Source organism: Strix aluco, chromosome W, assembly GCF_031877795.1.
Source record: "Strix aluco isolate bStrAlu1 chromosome W, bStrAlu1.hap1, whole genome shotgun sequence".
Classification (NCBI taxonomy): Eukaryota; Metazoa; Chordata; class Aves; order Strigiformes; family Strigidae; genus Strix; species Strix aluco.
Window position 1 is genome coordinate 30,641,646 of NC_133970.1, and position 19,926 is coordinate 30,661,571.

The 19,926-nt window shown below is 38.8% G+C and overlaps 1 protein-coding gene across 2 annotated transcripts in view; it reads right to left on the minus strand.

Moving 5' to 3' along the window:
- LOC141917751 (guanine nucleotide-binding protein G(q) subunit alpha-like) overlaps nucleotides 1–15,292 on the minus strand; it is a 202,952-nt gene extending 187,660 nt beyond the window's left edge. Inside the window, exons 1-2 of one of the 2 annotated variants that reach the window (XM_074811175.1) lie at nucleotides 12,150–15,292; nucleotides 11,239–12,063 (exon numbers count right to left, since the gene is read on the minus strand). In XM_074811175.1, coding sequence (XP_074667276.1) covers nucleotides 11,239–11,650 — 412 coding nt within the window. In that variant the 5' untranslated portion in view covers nucleotides 11,651–12,063; nucleotides 12,150–15,292. Of the gene's footprint in view, nucleotides 1–11,238 lie in introns of both variants that reach the window. The other variant, XM_074811174.1, reaches the window with a different exon arrangement.
- Between the last annotated feature and the right edge of the window lie 4,634 nt (nucleotides 15,293–19,926).

Consider the following 19,926-nt stretch of genomic DNA (forward strand, 5'->3'; position numbering starts at 1 on the left):
CTCCAAAGTCATTGTTTCTCAAGGTGTAACATGACACTTGTTTCATATTTCACAGAAATGCTAAATAGCTGCTGCCAACATTCACCAAGCATTACCCCTTGCACAAAGGCATTGGTGTATAGTCATACAGTGCTCATGAGGTAGATGAACCATGAGCACAGCACATATAGTAGAGAAGAGAAATCCACAGGTATCCCAAGGGGTAGGTGCATATGGCTGGTACAGCTATTCCATTAAAGTGCACTCTATTTGGATGCAAGTCCCTAACAACAGATCAAGGAACTTGCTTAACTATATTTAACACAGACAATGACAGCAAAATTGAACATATGTGAACATGTCATCTGTGAATATGCACTGATGATACTTCAGTTTTGCTATGAAACCAATACTATTGATTCTTCCAAATCATAAATATCTAAACACCCCACATTTATTAGCTTGACACCCAATTTAAACAACAATCCTGTTCCATACCAGAAGAAAAAAAAAAAAAAAAAAAAAAAAATCACCACAACACCTAGAGATGTATTACTGGACAGGTAAAGAATATACGATAGAGATTTATTTTGGGGAACAGTCATTGGATGTATGTGGAAGACGGAGTTGCAGAGTCTGGATAGTTCTCATCATTAAAAGGAACAACATTCAGAAAGACAGACTGGCCAAAGAGGCACAAGTATCATTTCATTACTGAAAGGGAAGAACGAGAAGGAAAACAGTAGTGCACCTATTTAGCAGGGGAAAAAAAAAAAAAATTAAAATTAAGTAAAGCATCAAATTAAAAGAGGAAATTCAGCTGTCTGTACAAAAATGTTAGATGTGTAGGTGATAAACCCAAAAATTTGCTATTATATACAGATTAAATTTGAACAGGGAGGTATAACTGAAACTAAGATTTACATGAGTGAAAGTTCAGCAATTAACATTTCTGTGCTTCAGAATTGGCTTCTAGCCAGTGATCTTTAAGGTTTTCAGTTTAAATCTTAATAGATAAAAAAATTGACAGAAAAGCTGGAGCCATGACAGATGACCAAAGCTGATTTGACAGACAACTGAGTGGGTGTCTTTAAACAGTTAACTTTAATGAAAAGGGAAGGAGGTAATAGTCTCACAGGGCCACATAACATAACTGATGCTAAAACTCTCAAGCAAACGACTTTGGAATTTCTGTACTTCAGAAATTATAATTTTCTAACACAGAAAAGCACCATACAGAAATACATCTTAGCTTATTAAGGAAAAGAACTTGTGGCAGAAATGAAGTAAAAAGTAACTTTTAGAGAATATGATCATGACTCAATTACATTTGCTATGTGCAAGCAAAAGAAGTCCAAAACCAGTAGTACAAATACTTCATGTTTCATGAGAGATACTTGAACAAAAGCTAACAGAATTAGGAGTGAGAACAACTGCATTTAAATTTAAAATGGGAACAAGTGAGAGTCATTTCAGAACATTTCATTAAATAGCTACACAGCTTCAATTTCACAAAACAAAAAAGCCTGAAAAACAGTAAAAGCAGTTTGGATAAGAGGAGAGGTAAAGAGAGAAAGTTGAAATGGTTAAGCCAAAACCTTGGGAAGTATTAAAAATTGTTAAGGGGGGGAGTGTGGAAGTCAAATGAAGAACTCAAGGTTTCCAGAGATTTTTTTTTTTGTTTTGTTTTTAAACTTCACATTGTCATACAAAAAATACTTAAAACAGCATTGGCCCTTTACTAAATGGATATGGCTCTTCATATTAACACAGAAAATCCACACATAGTTTGTAAATATTTCTGTTCTGTTTTTAGGGAAACACAGATCATATTTAAAGTGACAATGAAAGAGTTTCCACTACAGCAGTTACTGAAGATGTTACAGAGCAGTTACTAAAGTTAGAACACTGTTACTCAGCAGGTCAAGGCACCTCTTATCAAAGAGTTTTAGAAGAACTGACTGAGAAACCCTCCTGGCTTATAAATCTTGAAATATCACCAAAAAAAAAAAAAAAAACCAAAAACCAAACCCAAACAAAAAAACCCACAAGGATGGGAATAGGATGAGGGAGAGACCGCATACCAAGAGTTATGCGGTTACAACAATTCTAATGGTTTGGTTTATAAATGCAGCAGTTTTGAGGAACTAGGCTTCTGCTAAGCAACTGATTTGGTGTCATACAACACACAAACGTAGCACACATTAGAGTTGTTTAAGCACTAAGTATTAAATTATATAAAGAGAAAGTCCTCAGACAGCTCTGTTTCTAATAGGATCCCAGTGATACCCCCATCCTGATAAGAAACTTAAGTATCTTTACCCACAAGATAGGAAAAAAAAAAAATAATATCTAAAATTCTCACTGACAATACCTGTAGGTGACACAAAAGCTGTGAACTGGTAAATTAAGGATATGATGATGTGAAGTAATTGGAATAATCAGTAAACCAGGAACAGGCAGAGACACTGCTTCTGACAACAGCTAAATGCAAAGTTAACTATAGAGGAATAGAGAAAGCAGGTTGAAAATGATGAATGAAACTGCCCTGAAAAGCAATTATTCTGAAGAATGGTAGATAGTCATCTAAACACAAATAGTTTGATGCCATGACTAAAAAGGCTGTTGTATTCCTTGTACAAATCTCAACTAGCAAAAGAGAAATTTTATTTCTGTACTTGTAGTAAAGAATATATATGCCTTGGTGTTCATTTTGATACCAAAGACTTAAACAATTTAGTTAATATACCGATAACAGGCCTCTTTATATAAGCTTTGTACAGAAGAGATAAGCAAGCCTATGTGTTGAAGAGCAACCCTTCCCCAATTCAGTACGCTTTGTACAGGGAAAGATAAGCAAGGAAGCAGTCCCACAATGCATGCATTAGATTCACTGGAAATAGGCAGGTACTTAACATATGCATTAGATTCCCTGGAAATAAGTGGGTACTTCTCAGGAATTATATAAATATTCATTTTTTTAATGTATATAATGAGCATACTTTTTTCCTTGGTGTGCATGTTCGGAGGAGAAATCCCCCGTGCACCCAGCACTGCCATAAACCTATGTCAGCTTTCTAAACTATAATTTGGTTTGAGGAGTTTTCTTGGTTACGATTTTCAGTAACAATTTCTCATTGTCTGTAATTCAGAAGTGATGTTGGAAAGGATTAAAAAGAGAACTATAAGAATGATTAAAGGATTCAAAAATTCACCCTACAGTTAACATTAGGAAATCAATTAATTTAGCTTCACAACAGATACAAAGATTAATGAGTATCTTGGTCTCAGTTTCTAACTGTTCATGGGTCAGATATCCAATATCAGAGGTCAAAATAGACAAGATATAACAACAAGTGACTAAAAGCAAATCCTGGACAAATCCAAACTAAGAACAGGGACAATGTTTTACAGGGGAAAGTTATTTTTTATAATATACCAAAATTGTGCAAGTACCTCTATCGCTAAGAGTTTTTAGCTCAAGACTGCATTTTTTTCCCTAAAATTAATCGTCTTGGTCATACATGTCTAGACAAGTGGTCTGCACAGTGGCTGGGGAACTGGCTGACAGGCCGCACCCAGAGGGTGGTGGTAAATAGCTCCTTTTCAAACTGGCAACCCGCCACAAGTGGGGTCCCCCAGGGATCGATGTTGGGCCCAACACTGTTTAGTATCTTCACAAGTGATCCGGATGATGGGATCAAGTGTACCCTGATGAAGTTTGCTGATGATACCAAACTGAATGGGGAAGCGGACACTTTGGAAGGGAGAGCCACCCTGCAGGAAGACCTGGATAGGCTGGAAGAGTGGGCTAACAAGAACCTTATGAAGTTCAACAAGGACAAATGTAAGGTCTTGCACCTGGGAAAACATAATCCAGGAGTGCAGCACAGGCTGGGATCTACCTGGCTGGGGAGCAGCTCTGTGGAAAGGGACCTGGGGGTCCTGGTAGACAACAAGCTCAATATGGGTGAACAGTGTGCTGCTGTGGCAAAGAAAGCCAACAGGATGCTGGGTTGCATCAACAAGGGCATCACCAGCACAGACAACGAAGTCATTATCCCACTCAGCGCTTGTCAGGCCACACCTGGAATACTGTGTTCAGTTTTGGTCCCCGCTATGCCAAAAAGATGTGGACAGGCTGGAGAGGGCCCAGAGAAGGGCCACAAAGATGATCAAGGGACTGGGCAGCCTGACATATGAGGAAAGGCTGAGAGAACTGGGTTTGTTCAGCCTTGAGAAGAGAAGGCTTAGGGGAGACCTTATCACCATGTTCCAGTATTTAAAGGGTGGCTACAAAGAAGATGGAGACTCCCTTTTTACAAGGAGTCACATGGAAAAGACGAGGGGTAATGGGTGCAAGTTACTCCTGGGGAGATTCCAACTGGACACAAGAGGAAAATTTTTCACAATGAGAACAATCAGCCACTGGAATAATCTCTCCAGGGAAGTGGTGGTTTCCCCAATATTGGACACTTTTAAGTTCATCTGGACAGGGTGCTGGGCCATCTTGTCTAGACTGTGCTTTTGCCAAGAAAGGTTGGACCAGATGATCCTTGAGGTCCCTTCCAACCTGGTATTCTATGATTTCCTATTTAAAGGAAAAAAAAAAAAAAAAAAAAAAAAAAAAATCAGTCTTCTTTTCTCTTATAGGTTCATATATACCACAAAAGCTTTTATACAGGTGAATTCATACACCCACATCAACCTTCTAAAAGCCAATGAGCAGGTGAATGCTCAACACCTTTAAAATACAGGGCCACGAGTTTAACTACTTGCCCCTACAGAAGATTAACCCTCAGGCATTTACGTTCACTGTCTCCCCTACCCCTCAGAACCTGCTGAAGATGCATAAGCCATTCCTTTGTTTTCAGCACTATGGTGGGTTGACCCTGGCCAGCAGCTAAGCCCCCACCCAGTCACTTGCTCACTCCTCCCACAGCAGGATGAGGAAAAGAATCAGAAGAGCAAAACCTGAAAACTTGTGGATCAAGATAAAGACAGTTTAACAGGTTAAGCAAAAGCCACACGTGCAAGCAAAGCAAGAAGAGGAATTAATTCACTACTTGCCATCAGCAGGCAGATGTCCAGCTACTTCCTGGAAAGCAGGGCCTCAGCATATACAACAGTTATTTGGGAAGACAAATGCCATAACCAGGAACATTTCCACCTGTCCTCAGAGCTTTTACTGCTGAGCATGATATCATATGTTATGGAATAGCTGTCCTGTGTCCCCTCCAAATTTCCTAACCCACCCCCCCCCCCCCAATTATTCACTTGGGGAGGGAGCAAAGTGGGGGGGGAAAAAAAAAAAAAAAAAAGATTAAATCTTGACACTGTGAAAGCACTCCCCAGCAATAGCCAAAACATCGGTGATATCAACACTGTTTTAGTCACAAATTCAAAACACAGCACCATACAGGCTGCTATGAAGAAAATTAACTCCATCCCAGCCAGATCCAGAACAAGCATTTAATTTTTGTTGCTAGTGTTGCCCTGGTCTATGAGATGAAGTGGAGAAGGAGGTGCTGATCTCTTCTCCTGGGGATCCAGTGGTAGGACGGATGGGAATGATTCAAAGCTGCACCAGGGGAGGTTTAGACTGGACATCAGGAAGCATTTCTTTCCCGAGAGGGTGGTCAAACACTGGAACAGGCTTCCTAGAGAGGTGGTCAATGCCCCATGCCTGTCAGTGTTTAAGAGGCATTTGGACAATGCCCTTAATAAGATGCTTTAACTTTTGGTCAGCCCTGAATTGTTCAAGCAGTTGGACTAGAGGATCATTGTAGGTCCCTTCCAACTGAACTATTCTATTCTATTCTTAAATTTAGCTTGAAGAAAACCAACCAAACAAAAACCCCCACATTTATGTTGGTTCTGGAACTTCCCCAGTAACTTTTAAAATTTTCCAAACTGTAGTATCACTTAGACTCACATCCTTCAGTATTAATTCATCTCATTTCTTTGCACAGGGTTATCACAATACTTAAAGCGTGCTGCATGCTTACTTCTTTGATCTTAAGAATACCGTATATATGGCTTCACAGTATTTCCTACATTCAAGTCCTTCCTCAAGTTTTGATATTACTTTCTTGCTAGTCAGACTATTTTAACACATAGAGCAAATAAAAGGTGAATGTTGAAAAACTTCCCATAATTTTATTAGCAACAGCTCTTCATACAGTCTTGTTCAAGTACGAGAACACATCTTTCCCGAGTGTTATTCCATTCAGGAGAGCAAGAAACACATATCTACCTTGTAATGCTATTTTCACATCTTGCAGATTGTCATATTGCTTCAAAAGAAATGCTGGCCCTTATGACATTGCCATTGCCTTCATACACCAACAAAAATAATTTGAAGTAGCTAAAAACACAGAATTATTTCTTAACAATACAATACATACCCGGAAGTCCCTTCTCAAGAGATTCCTCTGTTCAGCATATGTGTTTCCCTCCTGTACAAATTCAATATTGGTTTTAATGGAAAGTACAAATTTGGGGTCCCTTGGCTTTTTGACATATAAGCAAAATTAAGTTAGTCAGAATTCTTTGACTATTGAGGTTCTAAGCTCTTTTCCATTAACTACAGTAGATCACTTCTTTAGAAGGAAAAGCAAACCAAAAAAAACAACCCACATGAAAATCCTTTAAGGGCTGAAAATAAAATATTACTTTATCATGCATTAAAAAAAATGAATATGCTCTTCTCCATCAAGTGTGAAATCATGTTATCACATTGATATCAAGATGATGATTCATGTTTTCCTCAAAATCAGTTATTTTTATATATGGATGTATACGTCTATATATAATAGAATATATCAGCATTTGTCATCCAGAATCAAATTAGATAACCTTAGAAACAGCTTTTCCAAAGTAAGAGATACTTACCAATCTAGCTTCAATGCGCATCACCAAGATACATATTATTTGTTTGTTTTCTAATTGCAAATACATACTGTTGTAACTACCTAAAATTATTTTCAAGTGTTCAGTGTGAGTATAAGTATGGATCAATACAAGATAATAAGAAAAGGTTGCAATGCTCTTTCAAAAGAATTAAGTTTTCTGCTTTAGTGAAGAGCAAAGAAAATAGCCAATTAGAATATACTATCCAATATAATAATTTTTAAATTTTGTGCATAAAATGGAAACACACATAGTACCAGTTTACCTACTTATATAAGTAGAGGAGACTGTATAGTTGCATAGGTATTTCAGATTACAGCAGGGAAGGAAGACTCATTGGTGGCTTGATGGGCCCACTTCCTCTTCAAGTTTAGTTGGGTTTTTTTTTTAAGTCTAAGTCTTTGCTAATTCACTGAGTTCTGCACTCGAATCTTTCATTCAGCTAACACAGGTATAAAAAAAACAAACAACACCCCAAACATATATATATATATATATATATATGTATTTGTTGGAGAACAAAAAAAGTCTTCCAGTTAAGACTAGCTGCAATTCATGCTAAATTCAAATGGTTTACCTCCCACCCATTTCCTTTAGTAACATTAAAGGATACTTGTATTTGACACCTTGCTTCAATGACTCGTCTGCTATTTCAAACAAAAAAGAACACCTTTGCCTTAAGAGCCATGTTTTGCACATCACAATACCTGCAAGCATGATACAAAACAGAAAATACAGTCAAGCCCTCCAATACTTAATTTTGCCAAAGCTTATAGATATATAGATATAGCTAGCAAGATATTGCTAACTATTTTCTTAGATACTCAAGATACTTTCCTGATGAGAAAATAACATATAACATAAGCATATACAGCGTACAGGCATAGTATGTCCAGTAGTGAAGGTTTATGGCTACAATCTAACATTTAGGCCCAAACATTGCTTTCTAAGACCAGGCAAAACTTCCACTGATGACAGTCAAAATGATATACATAGAAAGCTAGAGCACATGGCTCTTACTACTTAAGAATAAATACATACATACATGCAGAACACTGTACACTGTTGGCACATACCAACACTGAAAACACCTCATTTTTTTTGTACTATAACAATAAATGCTTTTACAACAGCAAACAACAGATGGATATTAACAACTTTATGCTCTGAAGAACAATCATAAGGTTTTACAAAATGTTCAGTAGTAATGAAATCCAGCAGAATTTTAAAAATACAGGACATGAAAACCAAATTCAGTGGAAGACCGAATTTGTTCCACAGTACCTTAAACATTACAGCCAAGTTGTGCTTGCTGAACTATTACAATGTCTTTGTAGTACATTTCAGTGCATATGTTAGAGTTCTCACTTTTTAGAATTGTGATAATAAAAAAGATACTTTGCTTATTTTTTAGAATAGAACAGGACAGTGATATTCAGTGCAGTACCTAAAAGTGGTATTTTAATGTTTAATTGTGGAGACAGTTTATTTTTTAATTTAAAAAAATCTTACCATGCAAAAAAAGTTTTCCAGAAATTACTTTCAACATTTTAAACTCTGATCCCATGAAAAGTAAAAAGATACCATTATTAATACACAAGAAGGGTGTATACAGCATAGTGTGTGTCACACAGTAACCTACACAGTTAGGAGGGAATTATTTTACTTTTCAAGGAAGCACTATAATTTCTACTAGTTAAGGAGGAAGAAAAAAAAAACCTACCAAAAAAAAAAAATCAAACCCCCCTCTTTTCTGACCCAGAATTTTTTCTTTATATTTACTACATATGTGCATTTGTATGTATGCCTAATTTTTAAACAAGGCAAGAAATGTGGCACTCTCCTTATCATCAAAAGGATATACCTTTGTCCCATGTTCAAAAACCTTTAACCCATTTAGGCTTCCAAGTCCAACAACACTTTTCGAAGTGGGACTGAAAATTTGGCACTTTTTAAAAAAGTTTGCCTAACATTTACATAAAATAAAGTTAAGCAATACTGCTACTTTACGTTTTGAGGGACAAAGATATGTAATGGAACAGTAGAGGTCAAGTCGATTAAAACAATGGCTGACTTTAAGCCATTTCAGATATTTATGTTCCCAGTCTCACCACTTTAATTATTATTTTCCTATTTTTAAAATGGTTTTGTCCATTTCAACCATATGAATGACCCAAACAAATAACACAAACTTAAGAAGTGAACAAATGACTATGCTGGGGAAGCAGTGACAGTGACAGAAAGAAGTACTGTCAGCTACCTAAAATAAACCCACTAATTAAAACAAATTTTTAGAAAGTTTTGTTGCTTTTTTTTTTTTAATAAATTGAAACTTGAATCTCTATCTAAACCAGTGACTTCAACAGTGGTTCACTGCTATACAGCATTTTACAAAATGAGATCATTAACTGTTAAAACAGCTGCACATGCACAAGCACTTTCAATCAAATATATGACTGAGGCTGACAAAGTACAGTACAAAAAATGTGTACACAATAACAATTTCTATACTGGTTTCTACTCAAATACAGATATGCTATTAAGTATAAGGCTCTTTTTTTTACCTCTTGGTTTCTCATACATCACATCTTCAGAAGCATGGTTTATACTGATATATGCAGAAAATGTTCATACAGGCAATCAGTGAGTTTTCTCCAAAGCTAAGTGATGGCTTCTTATTTATTTCCTCTGAAAACACCTTATTCACCTTATTTTATTTGGTCTAAAGTAATGCCACAATTAGGCCCTAATCTACCATTACCTATCCATACACTTAACATTACCAGCGGGGGGATCTTATAAAACAATGCAAATTCTGCACTACTGTTTGTAGAACGAAATCTCTGAATTCCTTCTCTGGGTGGTATATATTCAATAAGTTTCATGCATTTTTAAAAACTTGGAAGAAACCTCTAGCATTACTGCAAGAAAACCAGGAAATGCAGAAACAATTTGGACCTGAGTAACAAGTCAAATGTCAACTGCCTCTCCTGTAGCAAATGTATATAGTTAAATAATTATACTTAAACATCCATAAAATTAAAGAAATGCAAGCTATCTGTCCTCTATTTTATCTTGGATTTGGATCTTGAAATAGCCACAGCACACACTTCTATCAACCAAAAATTAGGCCAAAGTGAGACAGAACGTTATTACTGGTAACATTGTATCTGTCTCCACCCCTCCTTTTTCCACATCAGTTAAGAATCCCAATACTTTTCTCCACATACAGAAGACCAACTGTATTATTTAAAGTAGGAAATATCACATTCATAAGCAAGCATTAAAATAAATTCTGACTTCCTTTCAACTCTCCTTACTTTATTGAAAAGGCAGTTTATTCCTCCAATAAAAATCATTACTTTCATGTACATGACCCAAGACAAAAGTCTTTAGCATAAACACCCCACATCCACTTGGAACATTCCCATCCATCCACACACCAAACACTGGTGCAGACGTATTTCAAGGCCTGCTAGTCTAAGGCAGAAGCTGTATTACCACAAGAACTACACAATGTAGTAGAGCATATCAGATATAGACAAGTGTATTTTAATTCAAAAGGCTTATTTTAATATGAACCAAATTCCTATTAAACAAACATTGCCTTTGCAGACTTGTGACTCCAAAATAACTACCTCTGTTTTAATTAAAGAGAAATGATACAATAGAACAAGTGGGTGGATTCCAAAGGTATTAAAGATCCTGTTATGGTCCAGCATACTTAAGGTTACTCTTCAGCTTCATGGGTGCATCTGGGTCTTCATGGTTTCTTTCTCCTTTTGCTTTAAAAATCTGGGCATAAGTCCCTTATCCCAGTTTGCCTCATTAAATAAAAATCACAATTTAAAAAATGCAACCGGTGACCCAACAACCTTTCCAAGGCTCACAGAACAATGTAGATATTAAAGCCTGTCACCATCAATCTGCAAAGCAACTCCCCCTGCGAGTTCTTTCATTAATCTGCTTCCTTATCATCACTCTCCTACACCCATCGTCGCCGATATTCCCCCAAAACCCCCCTCACTCACCAGCCATCCTTTCCCTCTCCATTTCGGAAGACCGGGTTCCCTACCATATCAAACCCACTCATAGGGACCACAGTTATTTACCCAGCTACAAGAGCCTCAGCGAAGCCTGCACACGGGCGCATACACACAGCACGGCAGCGGAGGAACGACGAGCGGGTCGCCGCCGCCATCGCCGCCGCGCGCCCGGGGAAAACCGAACCGACCGCGCCATGTAACACACCGGTGGGGCCAACCGGAGGGACCCCGGGGCAGCAATGTCTGGGCTGCACCCCCAGCGACACTTAAGACGTCTGTGCCCACGGCGGCCCGCACTCACCCAGCAGCAGCAGCTTCAGTTCCCGACGGGCGTCCCGTTTGTCCCGGCGCAGCTGCCGCTCGATCTCGTCGTTGATCCGCCGGGCTTCCTTGGCCTCCTCGCTCAGGCAGCACGCCATGATGGACTCCAAAGTCATTCTTCCTAACTGGCTCAGGCACAACCCCCACCCCAAAAACGCGCGCACACACACACACACCCCCAACCAGAGCACCAGCCCTGGGGGACACTCTCTGCCCGGGAGCCCCCACCCGGGCACTGCAGGGCAAGCGCAGGAAGCTGCCGCGATGCCACACCCGGGCAAGGAGAGAGGAGGGGCCCCCGGCAGCACAGATCCTCCGTTCCCTGCCTCTAATAGTCGCCGCTTCCAACCCCTCCTCTCTTCTAAATTATGCACTAAGCAACATGAAAACATCCACTATAACAGCCACGGCAGCAGCAGTACTATCTAGGCGAGCCAAGCTGTACGATATAGACACCCCTCTCCCTCCTTCCCTCACCGCTACCTCTGCAACCGCCTCTTTCTCCTGAAACCAACGCAGTCCTTGAGTGTCCCTCGCAAACTACACCCCCACCACCCTCTGAAGTAACCACCCCTCATGGAAATGCTAATGACCGTTAATCCCTCCCCTCCTTACACACACTTTCCTGTAGCTCTCTCTGTTCTAAAGCGAGAGCTCGGCTCCTCCGAAAGCAGGCAAGCCCGCTGCTGCCTGGCAATCTCAGCGGGAGAGAACTTCCTTATGGTGGACCTTTCTTCCAGATACGGTCGCTCGCCTCTCTCGCGGGAGAGCTGCTGTCGAAGAGCTGTCACGTCTTGTTCCTGCCCTGACAGTAAGAAAGAGAGAGGGGGTGGGTAAAAAGTGCGCACCAGAGAGAAAGAGAAGGCAGGCAGAGACTAAGGGCATGCACACCATGAGCCCAGTTTGCCGGGCTTTTCAATGACTTGGCTCCGCGGCCGTGGTGAGGCAGAAATATGGCGGACTGTCCCTCCCGCTGCCTCTCCTACTCTTCTCCTGCGCCGCTGTGCGCCGGGAAAGAGAGACTGGTAGAGCCAGGAACTCCCGGGATACTGCCTCCGACCAAGCCCGGCGCTCGAAAGCCGCCCCTGCCAGGCCTGCAGCCGTCGGGGGATGGGATGAGAGGGGAGGGGAGCGGATGTTCTCTCACACCAAACAGCCACGAGGAATACAGCCTTCTCTTATTTGTCCTGTAGGGCAGATATATATATATATATATATTTTTTTTTTTTTACATTCTGCACGTTGTATTTGCTTTTGCTACCTGTGGTTTGAGTCGATAATGCACATTTTTATTATGCCCTTGCATTCTCTTCCTAGAAAAGATGTCTTCGGTTCATAGGGAAAGGGGAAAAAGGTAATAATTTACATGAGGAGAAAAGTATCTTCTGCACCTTCACCTGGAAATTAAAATGTGGGGGATAAAAGTATACTAGACACTAGTAACTTTTTATGCCGATAATCCTGAAAATGGTATTTGAATAGTTCTGTCATATACAGAAGAAATAAAAGACGTTTATAACAAATAAAAACAGTAGGATAATTCCCTTGCTTATAAGAACCTGATATTCTATCATTTCAAGGCATCGATATATTGCATTTTATATTCTGTTGTTGTGACCTTTATTCAACCAATGCTTTTAACTACCATCCTTTTTCACAACCTGAGACCAGCTTGCCTTCAATTCCAGTACTAAAAAGCCCGTCTTTAACATGGTCTTTAGTAGCCCCCAGAGTGATAGCACACAATTTGATGGACATATTAAGTTCTAGATTTTGTGGATTTGTAAGATATTTCAAAATTCTCACACCTGCCCTACCTTTTCCCACCTCCATATTAAATTAGCTGTCCGGGAATGTTGCAAAATCTTCCAGGAAAGTCATAGTAGTCCATTAAGTAGGTAGAGGGGTGCATCACTCTCCATCTTCTAGTTTCATGTGTGATGTCCTCTCCAGCACCTGTTGTCATCTGTTTTGAAAATCATGTGCTCTTTCTTACAACTGTTCATATATGCTGACAATATGTATTAAGTAGAGTCCACCATAAGGTGTAAGACTAAGAAGAAATTAAAAAATAAAAATGTAATAATCAATAGAATAAAATAGTTCTCAGTTTTTAGAGCATGAAAATGTCTTTTGTTACTTTAAAAATGCATGATTTTTGTTTAGATCTATATCATATTTTTATGTATAATGTATAAAAGCATTTCAGAAAATTTGGAATATTTTTATAAGTATGTTTCTTTATTCCAGTAAGTGAATATGTGAATTTTATTCTAAATTCTGTAATCCTATTTATTAATCGAAAATGATATTTCAGTAAAAGCATATTCTTTATTTACCTGATGTGGATTTTAAAATTCATATGTATGTATCTGCCTATCTTGTGGTCCCAGATGAATGTGTTAATATTAAATTCAGTTATAAAGACTTCTATACATTGAATAACAAATATGATAAATGTAAAAATGCAAATAAGTAACCAAAGGGGAAAAAATTTTTCTTCATGAAATAAATTCTCAATGTATCAGAATTTCCTCCTAAAAGTTGTGGCCCAAAAAAATTAAAATGGGTGTGTGGTGCAGGTTACAAGAAATATTCAATGGATGTACAACTGCTCTGTGCCTGAAATATTGCTGCACTAAGTCCACAGCAAACATCATCTGTCATCAAGTCTAAAGAAAGGATATGAATGGATCAATGAATTTGATATATGGATCAACTGATCAAAATCCCTCCCCAAACTGAGGGCACAGCAGTGCTATGAAAAGACTACATACTTCAAACAATATTGTAACCTTCCCCAGTAGATGAAGTCTGACTCGGCTTTCTTAACCAACTCTTTTACATGCTCAGTGTAGAAGGCATGTGTACCTCAAATGTGAAACCGTCATTTAATTTTGCATTTTTAGTGAGAAGACATCCCAGGGGCCATAAATATAATCTGTATGTACCACTCCCATTGACATCACTGGATTCAAAATCACTGCTGTATCTTTGGTATTCTTGCTCAGGAGCCAACAAAGATTGGGGAACCACCACTCTGTCATTTTTGTATCTTTCTTTGCACTAATCAAGACCAATTTTTCATTTCTTCCATATACCTAAAGATATTTATTGTTTGTGACATGTTTTCTGTGATGTTTTGAAAATTGCAACTAGTATCTTAACTTGGTACTCACATGACAGTAAACCAGCAGACCATATATAACAACATGGTTGATTTTTACTGTTAGTCAGCATCCCATCTTAAGCAATGGAATATCTTACAAGTCCTTTTTGATTGCCGTTGTGCATTAGGAAGATGTTTTCACAGTGCCCTGAACAATTATATCTCAGTCTTGAGTGCTTACAGTTAATTTAGAGGCCATCAGTATGTCTGAGTAGAGCAAATTACCCTTCCAGTATGCCTTCCTAATCATTTTTTTTAGAACAAATTGTATCTGCTAGTTGTCTACTATTAAATGAATTACATTCAGTATTTGCAATTCTTTTAACTGGAATAATCAGTTTGTTCCAGTATGTGTTGTTTATGACTTCCCCAGTGATATTTATTTAGAAGTAATAGCTACCTGCCAAAGTCCTCTTGTATAGACTACTGACTACGAAAGGGTAAAAAAAAGTATTTGTTAATTTGTTGACAATGCAACACAGAAAAAGAAAATACACACATGAGAAACTATCAGAAAGGGATTGCTTGACAGGCAAGTATTACTTGTATGTTGTGCATAGAGCTGGATTCAGTACACCACAGATGTATCCTATGTATCTTTCTGACTATACAGAACATTTGAAAGAAGAAAAGTTTGTGTATGTACATATATATGTGTATGTAAAACTAATGGGAGATTTTATTTCTTGAAGAATGCTTAAACCCTGTTACAACTTCCCTCACTTGTAAAGACTAAAACATCTTGAGAGCATTTAGGCAGAACCTGCCGAGTGTTATTGATGTGCCTCCCTCGGGGCGACACCCGTGCCCCTGGGCGCCTCTCTCTGAGGGAGGAGAAGGGAAGCCAGACTCCACGGAGGGACTGCCCTGAGGAGGTTCCACACCCCTGCGGCGCAGCTGCGGCGCCACCTGCCGGCTGGAAGGCATGCCACCGCCCCGTGCAGCCCTGCTCACCCGGATAACCCCCGGTGAGTCCGTGCTACACCAACCGGGGAAGAAGGAGGGAGAGAGAACGGTGCCCAGGGTGCGTACGGCGATTCTGCCATTTTCCTGTTCTTTCTTTGAAACAGGAATAGTAACTTATCCCTCCGTCCGTCACTCAAGGACCCTTATGAGGTTATTATCGTTGCTTTTCAGTTCAAATCCCGAGAGCGGTGAGGATTAGTACTCCTTGGCTTCACGTGGGGAATGTCACCTTGTGTGCTTGTTCACCTCGCATCAATCATGTATCTGTCCTGGGCACCCAACAGGGGGCGCATTGCCATATTGGCTTACTGCGACATACTAGCTACTAGAAACTGCCTTGTAGCTAAGAGAAAATCCTCTGTAAAATGTCTCCTTACAGCCTTCTATTTCTCTTCTGCTGTCTCTGCTGAAGAGCAGTAGTTTGAGGTCAGGGCAGTATAAAGTCTTGTCCACAGCTCAATTTTCCTCTGGCTCTAGAGTGTATGAGAAGACTGATGAGAAGGGAAGGTGCCATGGCAACTGCAAGGGCAAGAGAGACACAGAGGCCTGGTGCCAGGGTCTGTGTGTGAGATGGCTCCTGTAGGCAATGGGCTCATTTAATTAGTGAAGTAATGAATTGGAGAATTCACATGTTAGACTAGTCTGTACAAAGGGGATTGAGCCTTTGTTTGATATGATGGTTGGGGTTTTTTTAACCTAATGAGCTCATGAAATAAAGTTTAATTTACAGAGTAATCTGTCATGTAAATTTGAAAGATCCAAATGGACTGTGACAGGATGAGATAGCTGCCATGAGCAGTGGGCTCTGTGGGTGATATGGCTTCTGTGGACAGAGGGCTCTGGTGCTCACAGTGCAGTCAAGTGGGACAGAAGAGACAGAGGGAGATCCTTTCCCTCCATCACCCTCTTCCTTGCTCTGCACCACCTCATCCTCTTCCTCTCTTTTGCCAGCTCTGGGTCTCAGAAATTACACTGGAATTGAAGTTGCATTGGCTTCCCAAAGGTTCAGATGAACCTTAGAACCAGTGCAAGGGAAATGGCTGGTAGGTATGGGGAGGTGGGATCACCCTTTCTGTGGCAATGAGCCACTGGATCAGCTGCATCAGCCAACTGTTCCCATATAGTCCACATAGGTCTGGTGGAAAAGGATCTTAAGTTCCAGCAATGAAAAAACACTTGACATAGCCATATGACACAAATTACAGTTACATTGGTAGAGTACAAGTTGATACCACAGTAATTCAGCAGCTCAGAAAAGGGAGATAGTTGTGTTCAATATTAGCATCTGCTACTTCTTTATGACTTTTTTCCTGGTTTTTATCTACTGTCTTTATTGTGAAATGGATGCTAAGCAACCTAAATATAAATCTCTATTTTGGCAGCCTAGGAATACTGTCACTTATATCAAGATTCCTTTTATGCTTATTTATCACATTCTTCAGCATTCAAGTACATTTACCCTGTCCTTTCAACTTCTTGAATTAGCACTCCTATGTCCTCAGAAATATTCTAGCCATTATTTCTTTTTGTGTCACAAGATGGGGAGAAAACAGTTATTCAGTATGCAGATAGAGGTAGTTCATTTAGTATATAATTGGAAAGTATTATTTATCATTCCTTTCATCATCCAAAGAGTGTATCAGATGTTATATTTTTGCAATCCAAAATATGTCACTAAAATAACTATGGATAACTATCTCATTGGCCATAATTTTATAATGGAAGACTAGTCCAAAATCAAAGCATGCCACAACTCTTCTCACAACCTCATACGAAAGGTTAATATCATTTCCTACATTAAAATACCTGAGAAATGCCTAATCAAAACACAGGTATGTAGTAGGTATAGGAGATTTGGATTTTTAAAAAAATATATTTGTATTTCAATGCAAGCAAAGCATTCCAGATGGGATCAAGTATTTATAGCAGTATAGCAAGTATTTATGTGTAACTACTATTTATGTGTAACTACAGCAACACTGGATGTCAAAATATTTCTATATTGTTCTGCCCAAATAATTCTGTAGCTGAGTAAATCATAATTGGATACTCTTGGTGTGATTTTAGCAGATATCACACACTATCATTACAGTTTTAGGTATCATTCAACACCACAAATAAAAGACATAACTAAGAGAGTCTGCTATTGGCAAAAGATTTAAATGGACGGTGTTCTCTCACATTTATATTTGTATTTTCACCTGGTTGTCTTAAAGGGAAACACTTTCCTGATTAGCAATCATTAAAACAAAAGGACATAAATTGAAAAAATTGGTATAAAAAGTAATTTGTATGTGAATGCAAACTGACAATTCACAGCTAGGAAACAATGCAAATATCTCTTTCCACAGAATTTCCATACACACAGCATTAGTGTATGTAAAATCATGAGTCAGTATGATATTTTTCCAGTAAATATCAACAAAAAATAATTACTGTCCTTAGTGTAATAGGACTTCTTACAATTGTCTTTTCAGCAATATATAATTCAAACCCAAATTCAGTGCAAGAATTTGGAAGTTTCGGTAGTGAATCCTGTACTATGTATATGGTTTATAACCCGTATTAATAGGCACATCAAATATCTTTTGCACATTAATAACAAATCTCTTAATGGAAAATAAAAGGAAATGTCTGTCATGATTGAGTGATAAATGACATGAGGATAAAAATTGTGACCTGGTCATCTGCATTTTGGGATGGGTAATTAAATGCTTTTTTCATCTATGTATAATTTCATAAAATCATAACAGAAGTTCATCAGGAGACTGATTCCAGTCTTTATTATTTTAAACTGAGTGCAGAGAAGGATCTTAAGATGACTAATCAATGTCTTCCTCTAAATGGGAATATTGTAACAACAGATATATCTTTCTGTCTTCATGTGAGAATCTATTAAAAAGGCATGTTATACTAAGAATAAATGGTCCTCCATAAGTCTTATGTAAGGCCATCAGAAATACTTGAGAAAAATACAATTCCTAGAAGTGTATTTAAAATAGTGGAGAAAACTTAGAGAGCAATAGCACATAATTTGCTTCCATTTGGTACTTGTGCAGGAAATGAGGCAGTCGGATACTGAAGTAAAAATGTGGATTGTATTGTAAACCTCCATTTATATTAGAGATAGCCAGTTAGTATGTTGCCTAAACCACTATGGGATGATTTCTGAACCTGAACACAGGTAGAAATTGAAAAATTGCCATGCCTGAGTGAAGTGCTAAGGCTTGGACAATAAGCCCAAGCCAGAGTTGACCTATAGATGAATCCTGTATATTTTATAACTGATAACCATTGTGTTAATAGGCAATATACTAAGTTATAGCAAACCAACTATTCTGATGTAAAAGGTGGGAATACTGAAGCCTGAGCAACAGGCCCTGAACTGAAACTGCTAACTCTGTATGTAGTCATTAGTGAAATATGCATAGAAGATATAGCTTAAACATCATAAAACATGTCTATCTTGAATGTATCCTTGTATTTCTTTATGTGTGAGCAAGATAACAAGGCCACAGAAACAGTTGTCTGGCCTTGTGACCTTGCTCATAAATTAACTAGATAAGCAGGGAAACTCCCTTAGCTTCTCCCTTAAGCCCTGGCCAGGCTCTGGGGGGAACCTAATGTGAGATGAAAACCAGATATTTCTGCTTAAAACAAAGGTGCCAGCTATTCTGGCTTACTGATTTTTAGGTATATAAGGCTGGGCCCGCTCACAGCGACTTTGGAAGCCTCACCTACGGGTGGACGCACCGCGTAGGATTTCCCACTTGCCGGGACAGGCTCTCCAAATCCTCGCTGTAACCGGGGCTGCCCAGCGACTGCGGATCTGGATGATGGTAACGTATGCAAGTGGTGAGGGATCTTTCTTAATCACTATTCTCTCTCTCAGGTAGTAATGATTTCATGCATTACCCTGTATTTTCCTATTTGTTTAAGTGCGCTATTCTGTCTTTTCTTACTGTATGTTTTCTGTATTATTCTGTTACATTATTTAGTTATTTCTAGTAAAATACGCCTGCTCTTTTCACTCTGGTGTCTGAGTTTAATTGATATCCCTGATCAGCAAAACACTGAGATGCACAGCTAACTATAGTATTACAGTGATTACTGTCAATTAACTAAATACCCTTGGCACTGAATACAGAGTGTGTTCCTTCTCTTAAGGAAAAGAATGAAGAATGGTGAATCTGTAATAATACTTGAAAGAATTATAGAAATTCATTAGTGGGGACACGTGACTGGAAACATGACTGGTTTAATTTGTCTGAAGAGACTGAGAGAAAAGACTTGGACTAGATGATCTTCAAGGTCCTTTCCAACCTAGATGATTCTGTGATTCTGTAAACCTTTTCAACACTTACAAAATAATGCTTTGGACATATATAGAGTGCTGTATAGAGTGCTAAGATGGTTTAAATACACATTTGAATAAAACATATTTATTATTCTGGTGTGGGTATGTACTGGGTCTGGCTGAGCCGGAATTGGTTTTCCCCTGTAGCAGCCCTCATGGTGCTGTGTTTTATGTTG